Here is a 10,406-nt window from a genome sequence, read left to right as displayed (position 1 = left end):
GATCTGAATCGCGAATGGTATGATTGGGGAAGCGTGGACCCTTTCCGAGGTCTTCTTCATAAAGATCCCAGAGACCTTATCAAAGTACTTGAGGAGTTAGCCTCTGCAAGCGAGCAGAATGAAGTATCTGTAGACCACATTATCTGCAAAATCTTCCCCTATTCTCTATTTGGAGATGCATTTAGCTGGCTCAGTCAGTTGCAGCCAAGATCTTTAACCTGCTTGGAGGACATTAAGACCACTTTCCTCAACAAATTTCTCTATGAAACTACTGCAACTCGAGAAAAGGAGAAGAATGATAATTGGGACAGGTTCTTGGCATCGTTAGATGAGGAGTATATGATTCCAATACAGCTGCTCGATGACATTATGGAAAAAAGGGATGAACAACATGTGTCTGGAGAGCTGAGCAGAGTAGAGGAAGCTGGTACTGAAGACACGACCTCAACATCAACCAACGGCAGGACCTCAACGTCGACCAACGGCACGACGTCAACGTCAACCGACATCACAACCTCAACGTCGATCGACATCACGACCTCAATGTCGATCAACGTTACAAACTCATCATCTATCGGCGATGTAGACAGAGAAGTCACTATGGAAGACTCCTTAGAGTTGGAGGAATGACTTGAAGATATGGATCAAAATTCGAAGAAGAAGCTTGATGATGATCAGCATACTTCGAGAGGAGATTTGGAAACTTCAAAGGCTAGCATCGGTCGACGCCAACCTGATGAGATCGATCGACAACCACCCCACATCACCAATCTACCCCCACCCGACATCGATCGACACCGCCAACCAATTATCGATCGACACCGCCCACCTAATATCTGGACGATCCGCCAGGTTGCATAGTTGAGCTGGAACAAGTTGGGGAAATGATGTACATGTCTAAGGCCTCACACCTTGCTGTCCCTAAACATCTTAGACCACCTATCTGGACAGAAGAAGCTGCTGGGTTTCACAAAAGGGTGAAGAGGATACATGATCCTGTGAAAGTTGTGGTTCCATGCGCTGTATTTGAAGCTGAGTATCCTATTCCACCTGATAGAAGTATGCAGTTCAGTTCTTACAATGAGGTATTGGATGATCATCAACACGTAGAAGCTTCTCAAAGAGGGTTGCGATTTAGATATGAAGTCGATAAGGGCCCAGCAGAAGCAACATCGATCGACACCGACCAGATACCATCGATCGACACTAACACTTCACCATTGATCGACACTACCACTTCATCATCGATCGACAGTGGACGTGTATCAGAGCAGAAGGATTTCGATGTGTTTTGAAATCTTAGGGATGGAGATACCACCACGCGGTCAGACAAATCAGGGGGAAAGAAGAGGAGGAATTGGAAGAAGAGAAAAAGGATCAAGGGTGATTCTCAGTTATCATTTATTCCTTGCTTCTCAGATGGTGTCAGGAAACCCAGAGTGCACAGCAGATGCTTCTTACAGCCATTTGCAAAGCTTCAAGCACTCCTTATTGCTGAGATGATAGACAAAGGAGAAGAGTCTATGGAGGAGGCTTTCAAACAAGAATGATAAAGCTTCAGAGAGTAGAAACTGAGACTTGTTTTGGAGCGAGTTCTCATCCTCATCTGGACTAAATCAGATCTCCAAAGTCAAGCTAAATGACTATAACAAAGCGCTGAGTGGGAGGCAACCCACTATTAGGTCATTTCTTTCAGTATAGTTTAGATTGTTACTGATTAAAGTTTTTATTTATTGCAGGTCAAAAAAAAAACTGATGAACAGTAACGACGCTACTGTAGCAGAGGTACTGTAGCATCGATCGACACTGTAGCAAGGAAATCAATCGACACTGTAGCAAACAAATCGATCGACACTGTAACAGTGTTACTGTAGCAAAACATTGTTCATCGAAAAAAAAATTGTTATGTTTTATTGATTATCTATTACTAATTTTTAGTGTTTTATTTATGTGAGGTAAAAAGAAAAGATCCGAGGAAGACGAGTTTGCAAGAGGATCGACGATGGTTACGCAGCATCGATCGACAAAGCATCATTAGCATCGATCAATCGCCACTTAACTGTGTCGATCGAAAGAGCTTCAAGAGTATTGATCACGACTTAACTGTGTTGATCGCAGCGAGCACGTATACTGTTTTACCTTGTTAAATATTGTCCTTATGATTTATTTCCCCACCTATCTTAGACTGTATAACACTGGAGATAGTGTTGTTTAAGTCTGGGGGAAGTTCTACTAATATTGTGTTTTAGTTAGCTATTTAGAAAAAAAAAAGATCTGAGTAGACGATTCCTTAGCACATCGACCGATAAAACCAGCTCGATATCGATCGACAGCACTTCAGATTCAACGATCGATTGTCTCTTCATTGTGTCGATCGACACTGACATCAGCGAGCAAGTTATCGTTCTTACTGGTTAAATTATGTACTTATGTTTATGTTATTACTCCATAACTCCGACTACATATACACTAGGGACAGTGTAGTTTAAGTCTGGGGGGATGTATACTGATATTAGTATGTTCATGAGTCTTATCAAAATGTTTTCAAAAGAGTTTTACTGAGTCAAGAAGGGGATAATGAACTTATTAGATTTATGCTTGTTATCTAACCACTCTTTAGCACCATTCTAGATTTACTAATTGCAGATAGTACTAAAGATACTAAAGTGGATCAACCTGTCAACTAGTCATACTTGCTGAGATTGTTAGAAGGAACCAAAGCTGACCTCCAACACTAAACCTAACATACTGCTTGTCTTGGGGCTTGGTATACATGGGATCAGATTCTTCAAACAAGTCTCGAAGGTAAAGCCTTGTGTAGATTTATCACATTTTCTCTCTCTATTTCGACCCTAGATTTATAGGTAGAGATATTTATTTTCAAAAAAAAAAATATATATATATATATATATATATATATATAATAGGTGTTCGTTAGGTGGAATCCGAACATGACTAGGTGGCTACAACCATTAAGGCTTTCTTCATAAGGATTCCAACAAAAAGAATTCGAACGGGACTTGGTGGCGGCAATCATCAACTTACAATATAAGCAGACTTTGACTAAATAGAGAAATTAGTAGAGAGAAAAGATAGGAACTAACTTTTACCTGTAGATCCAGATACTTGTTTGAAAATCCTTGCATCATGTGATCGATACTCCTAAGGTAAAGCCTGCACTTTTATTTATGTTAAGAAATGAGATTGGTAGAGGGGAATGTCAGATAGGATTTGCTAAGTTGTTGGCTAGGTGAATTTGGTTTGCTAAGCTAGGATATGGTCTAATGTGCTTTTGTGATTAGGACTTTTTAGATGTGGATTGCAATATTGTATAGGTGATGATTCTAAGTTTTAAATCATGTGAGTCTCTGCTGTTTTCAAACCTCTTTCAGAGAGTCTGCATGTTTGTTTTGCTTGAGGACAAGCAAAAGGGTAAGTCTGGGGGAGTTGATAGACCATGGATTTTACCCACTTTTAGCCGTGGTCTATAAGTGTTTTAATATATATTTACTACTATATAGAGTCTATTTAGAGTATTTACAGGTTCAAGTTCGTTCTGGAGAAATATGGTGATTTTGGAGTCTTTTGAGGTGCAGAACTGCACAGACGCGTCAGATGTCTAGCTATGGCTGGAGCCCTTCCCACCGTTAGATTGAGCTCATATATTGACACAAGATATAGCTTTGAGTTAGATTTCTAATTCCACCGGTTTAAGGTCAATCAGCATCATGTACCAGAAGTTATTCCTGTTTTACTGAAGAGTGGTCAGTCTGCCTCGCGAGAGGAAGCTGTCGAGGAGATGAAGGACTGTCGTTCGATATCACAGCATTTGTGTCGGTCGACAGTGATGCCAGAATATGGGCTGAGCATATTTTATTACGTTGAATCCCAGAAGAACTCCCAAATTACCAGAATACCATTGGACGACCAGAAACCTTATTTATATTATTTATAAGCCATTGTTGAAGGCTACGCTATCTAAGCTTTTTTTAATTCATTGTTCTTAGTTAGAAGAGAAAGGAAGAACTCCTTCAGAGTCCTCCGGAAACTCCATTGTCTTTGGTTTTTATATCTATTGCAATTTCATCTATTCTATCCATGATTTCTGTGACAAACTTCATGTCTGAATAGATCCACCTATTAGGTTTAAGGTTCATATAGGTTATGAGGGATAAGCCCAAAATATAGAACTGCTAAGTTGTGATATTCATCATAGGATTGTTCTTACTGTTTGTGTTCTAGAGTCATGAACTAGAACCCTGATCTTAGAATCATTAGGCACACTGCCATCGCTTGGTATTTTCTCTGAACTGAATTCTATTGAGCTAGGATTGCTAGAAACATACGAGAATTGATTTAGGAACCCTAGTGAACACATATTCAACCCGATCGTAAAGCTTGCTAGAAGCGATATCGATCGATGATCCAATAGATTAATCGATCGATATTGTGAAAGGTGTATCGATTGATATTCCTATAGAATAATCGGTCGACACTTTCTTGTGATCAATAAAACGAGAGTTGAGATCCAAGATCTAGATATTAGACTGTCTATACAACGGAAATTGTTAGATTTGTACTCCCAGTTGAGTTCTATAATATCTTGCAAGCAACAATTAGCCTATATATCATTATAATTCTGATTACCTGAATAGAAACCCTAGTTCTAGCAACCATCCTTCCATCAAACAAATCTCTGCCAAGCTGAACAATTGTCTTGTTCAACTTGTTTACTGTTTTGCTATATTTATTTACTGCTTTAAAACTATTAACCTAGCTTAATCATAAACTGTTTAGATCTAATTGGTTTCCTAGCTCCTTGTGAATTCGATCCCTAAGTATTACAACTTGACCTCTTATTTGAGAGAGTATAAATCACTCCTTAGGGTAATTTGACATCTTATTCCTCGCTTCCATTAAACCATCAAAATCTTCTAGTGTGCTATACCACTCTTGTCCCTAATAGTTATCCTTAATTTTTCAAGATCCATTCGTAAAACACCATCTACATGGGATAGCCGAAACTATTACTTCTCCTGATAACCGGGTTTGGTCGTTTGTTTCCCAATGTAAGGAGAATTTTTGCCTCAGCCCAAAGTAGTGACTCTGTTCCTACCAATTTAAGAGTATCTTTAGGATTAACATCCAAATTACTAAAGACTTTGTTGTTTCGTCTTTTCCATATGTATCATAAAATCAATGCAGATTGATGGTTTTCTAATTCCGGAGAGAATCTCCAAAATAAATGATCCATATTTGTAAACAATGATTGAGTAGAGAAGATATCTGGATTCGATGGAATTCGTGAGAATTCCCAAACTTGAACCGCCGGCGGACATTCAAAGAACACATGATTTATGGATTCCTCAGGTGCCCCCACAACGTGCACAAATTGTATCCCCCTGAAGACCTCTCGCTCTTATGTTTTTCTTTACTGCATTACATCGTGATACCACTTGTCATAAGAAATGTTTCATTTTTGGAGGGCGCCGTACTTTCCAATAGAAAGCCTTCAGTGGAGAGACCGAGGGACCATACTCTGGAAGTGTTCTCTCTATGTCTGGATACACTCGTTCTACTTGATAACAAGATTTAATCGTGTATCTCCCATTATTAGTGAAATACCATCCATCACGATCTGCTATCTGATTTCGGCTTAAAGGTATACTTTCAATTATTTTCACATCGTGAGATCCACCAACGTCCAAATGACCTGTAAATTTCATGTTCTCGATGCTCCATTGATGAGTGAGTCCACCGTAAGGTCCAGTTAAAAGTTTTGTTTGTTTTTTATTTGATGGTTTCGAAGGAGTGGATAAAACCAAGGATTATTCCATACTGAGATAGAAGATCCTGATCTCATCCTTTTGATTAGTCATTTGTTAACCAGAGATCTTGCAAAAACAATAATGTGCCAGCCATAGGACGATGAGTACGATCTAATTGGTTCCAAGGGTTATGCATTCCTAAAATACCGTCCTTTAAAAACATGAGAGAACAAAGTGTTCGGTTTCTCTATCAATCACCAAAGTTGCTTCCCAAGCATAGCTATATTAAAATATGTTAGGTCTTTAAATCCTAGACCCCATTCATCCTTAGGACTAGAAAGTTTATCAAATGGCTTCCAGTGCATACTTCTAGTATTGTTCCCTTGACTCCACCAAAATTGTGCCACCGCACTCGTTAGTATCTTCTTAACCGTTTTTGGAATGCGATAACAGGACATTACATGGTATAGACTTAAGGTTAAGGGTTGAGAGGTGGAGTAGGATTTTTGGAATGTGAAATTTAGGATTCTAATAAGTATATAAATAAATACTTAGAAAATATAGACACAATTTTGAAAAATTAGTTTCAAAAATAATTTTCGATTTCATTAAGAAATTTTGAAAAAAAAATTCAAAAAAAAATTTATAAAAAAAATTTGAATTTGAAAAAGTATCATTCGAAAACATAATTTTTATTTATTTATTGAAATAATTATTTATTATATTTATAGAAAACAAGGATATAAGAGTCTTTCGCCTCTTATAGAATAACATATTTTTGAAAGTATCTCTTTAATGGTGGTAAATATAAATAATGGTATCAAGAAAGTGGTAAAACTGAAAATTCCCTATTATCCATCATCATTTAAGTAAATCTATTCAAACATGATATTAAATAATATAATGATAAAATATAATAATATTTTAAAAATTCAAAATATTATTTATTTCTTTTTTATTCTACAATTTAATACTAAATGATTTTCAAAATTCTTTTACAATTTTTTTTAAATATAACCTTTTTATCGTAATATTATTACGTTCTTTATATATCTACAAAATTTAAAATTATTGTTTAGTTGTACTTTCTGATAATTATAAAAATTTTATATAATTTTTTGCAAGTTGATTTAATGTATTTTATCCAAAATAAACAGATAAAAAATATATCTAAGATTATAATTTTAAATATATACATATCTATTCTTTAATATAATTTAAAATAAATTAAATGGTTTATTTATTTTAATTTTAATTAAATTAAAATTTATATTAAAATAAGAAAATAATAGAATCTAAAATAATAATAAAATTTTATTTCTAAATATAATTTAAATTTATAAATTTATTACTGCACATTGTGCAAGAAAACTCCTAGTTTTTAAGATTAACAAAGTAAAAAAATAGAAAAAGGAGGACCAAGAAAAGAATCGTCCATTCTACAACAAACATTCTCAAGGTTTAGAAACCCCTATACGATTTGTCAACTATTCAATAACTGTTATATTTATTGTGATGTCAATTATAGAAAGTCTTGTTCACCAAGATTTACTTGTACTTGGTATACAAGCTAAACCCTCATATTGTATCCATATATAAGGAGTTCATTACTCGTGGAATAAGACACATCAATTCCTCTTCTTCTTTTCTCTTCTTTATTTATAACACGTTATCCGAAGTTCTAACGATCTTGAGCTAATAGGTATAGATTCTTATTATGTTATATTTTTAGTTTTTGTTCAATCCTATCTCAAATCATGCTTATTATCAATTCATGGTTTATAAGAATGGATTCATAGTTCAGAGTTCAGACACATACTTGATTGATTGAGTTTATAAGTTTTTAGTCGACCATATTGATTCGACCTTGTTTTCAATGAATGAAAATCATTGAATCTCGTTGAGATCATATCGACGTTATAAACCGAATCACGAATAATCATACGCTATTACTTCTTTTATATGGCTTAATACTCTTTTATTGTTATTTTATATAGCTGTCTATAGTCATAACCAATCGCTATCTTTAAATTGAATACGGCTATAGATTCATGGTTTATTATTAAACATGTGAACTACCAATGCCTTTAAATCATAGTAGTTAATCACATCGCTTGTACACATTTTAATTCTTATACATGCTAGCTATTAACAGCTGCATTGATCTTAGAACTTTACGGTTGCATACCATATTTTTATTAATATTGTTCTTATGGCTGCATCCCATAATATTGTTCTTTAACATATAGATATGCTTTGCTCGAATTGGTCAACATCACACGAGTTTATTTTAGCACACTAATACATGTAGATTGTTAACTCATTATTGCTTTGCCGTGTAGATTGATAGTTTGGTAACACGTTTTGTTTTGTGGAGCTATGATTATTATTATTTTTTTTTGCTAAAAAAAGGGTTAAACCCGGGTCTATTAAAGACACAGACCTAACCCCCGGGTGGGAGGTGCAACCCACGGATGGATCCTCTCCCGGGTATTCAAATGGACCGTAAGCATGGACCCATATCCGCGTGGCCACATGTGGAGCTAATAATTTCGCACTAGAGGGGAGTCGATCCCTGGCCTGGACCAACAGGGCAACTCCTCCTCTAGTGGAAACCACTAGACCACCACGATGTGGTTAACTATGATTATTATTATTTCTTTCTTTTACCTAAACTGGAATAACTTGAGATATATTATCTGCATGGAATCTTGAATCAATATATATATTTTTACTTGTGAGAAACGTTAATGCATTGATTATAAAATATTGATATTACCTTTTACTTTTTGTACGCAAATATATGCATATATATATATAGTTTATTTACTTTTTAATAAGGATAATTTCATTTTTACTTATTTATTTATAAAAATTTGATTACTATTTTATTATTTCAGTGAATTATGTCGAAAATTTCTAGTCTTGAATTTGAAGTTCTTGATATCACTGGAAACAACTATTTGGCTTGGACACTAGATGCCGAATTTTCCCTTAGTGCAAAGGGATTTGAAGGTACAATCCTACAAGGAAATCAAGCCGGAAATCAAGATAAAGCAAAGGCTATGATATTCCTTCGTCATCGCCTCCATGGGGATCTCAAAAATGAGTATTTGACTGTGAAAGATCCACAAGTATTTTGGAACGACTTAAAGGAAAGGTATGATCACCAGAAAACTGTGATTTTACCTAAAGCTCGTTATGAATGGGCACATCTGAGATTACAAGACTTTAAGTCTGTAAGTGATTACAACTCAGCCTTGTCCAAAATTACTTCCAAGTTGGAGTTATGTGGGGAGAAAATCACGGAAGCTGATAAGTTAGAGAAAACATTCTCTACTTTTTATGAAAATAATGTTGTCCTGCAGACACAATACCGTGAAAAAGGGATTCCAGAAGTATTCTCAACTTATATCTTGTCTCCTTGTGACTGAGCAAAACAATGAACTTTTGATGAAAAATCATGTACTACGTCCAACTGGTTCTGCTCCATTCCCTGAAGCGAATGTGACTGAACAGAACAACACTGGCCGAGGAAATGGCTACACTCATAGTCGCGGTCGTGGTCATGGTCGTGGTCATGGTCGTGGACATGGTCGTGGACATGGTCGTAGAGATACACGTGGACGTGGATATGGTCAAATTCGAGTCCAAGGAGTTTCTTTTAAGAACTCTAATTCTCACCAGAAATGGGAAAAGAAAGAAGGTGACAAACAAGAAAATGAATGCTACCGATGTGGAAGTAAAGACCATTGGGCTCGTACGTGCCGTACACCAACACATCTTATTGCTTTGTATCAACAGTCAATAAAACAAAAGAGAAAGAATGTGGAAACAAACATGGTGTACGAAGGTGGAGAGGATGACTTTGATTTTGGTGATGCCACTCACCTTGACCTTTCCGATTTTCTCATTGACGAAGAGAAAAAGTGATTGAGCAATAACTATTTAAGAGATGCTTTGTTTTAGTTTATTTATTGGCTTTAATTATTTGGCTTTTAGTTATTGGCTTTGTTTTTTATTTACATGTTGTTTCTTTTGCATTAATGAATTTAATCTATTTAATTTATTATTTTATATGAGATTATAATTTATTTTATTTATTTATTTGAAGAGAAATGGATGGTGGAGATTTATGCTTAGCAGACAGTACAACTAGTCACACAATTCTGAAAAATAAGAAATACTTTTCTCATTTAATAAATAGAGAAGCAAGTGTGAGCACTATAAAAGATAGTGCAAAGATAATTGAAGGCTCCAGAAGAGCAAACATAATACTTCCTATGGGAGCACAACTTGAAATTGTTGATGCATTGTATTCCCCTAAGTCTCAAAGAAACTTACTAAGTTTTAAAGATATTCGCAGAAATGGATATCATATTGAGACTATCAATGAAGGAAATATTGAATTTCTTCACATTACAAGCATTATTCATGGCTCTAAGAAAGTAGTAGAAATACTACCAACATTCTCCATTGGATTATATTACACTAAGATTAGTGCAATTGAGGCAAATGCCATAGTAAACCAGAAGTTTACTGAAAATATTACTGTTTGGCATGACCGGCTAGGCCATCCCGGTTCAACAATGATGCAAAAGATAATCACAAATTCATGTGGGCATCCACTGAAGAACC

General features: G+C 35.5%; 1 protein-coding gene across 1 annotated transcript; it reads left to right on the top strand.

Annotated features, from left to right (window-relative positions):
* The first annotated feature begins 8,674 nt into the window (after nucleotides 1–8,674).
* On the top strand, nucleotides 8,675–9,701 carry LOC106314946. Its single transcript, XM_013752740.1, has 2 exons — nucleotides 8,675–9,087; nucleotides 9,137–9,701. The coding sequence occupies exons 1-2, from the start codon at nucleotides 8,675–8,677 to the stop codon at nucleotides 9,699–9,701; spliced, it is 978 nt and encodes a 325-aa protein (XP_013608194.1).
* The last annotated feature ends 705 nt before the right edge of the window (nucleotides 9,702–10,406 follow it).

The sequence above is a fragment of the Brassica oleracea genome, chromosome C9 (assembly GCF_000695525.1).
Source record: "Brassica oleracea var. oleracea cultivar TO1000 chromosome C9, BOL, whole genome shotgun sequence".
In the NCBI taxonomy this organism is placed as follows: Eukaryota; Viridiplantae; Streptophyta; class Magnoliopsida; order Brassicales; family Brassicaceae; genus Brassica; species Brassica oleracea.
Note: the sequence above shows the minus strand (reverse complement) of the source record. Positions and strands in the feature narration are given on the sequence as shown.

What these genes read in the sequence shown, in the direction of transcription:
- LOC106314946 (XM_013752740.1), top strand. Translation starts at nt 8,675, where the DNA reads ATGTCGAAAATTTCTAGTCTTGAATTTGAAGTTCTTGATATCACTGGA. An exon ending in AAAATCACGGAAGCTGATAA is followed by an intron (nt 9,088 to 9,136) that starts GTTAGAGAAAAC and finishes GTTGTCCTGCAG; the next exon opens with ACACAATACCGTGAAAAAGG.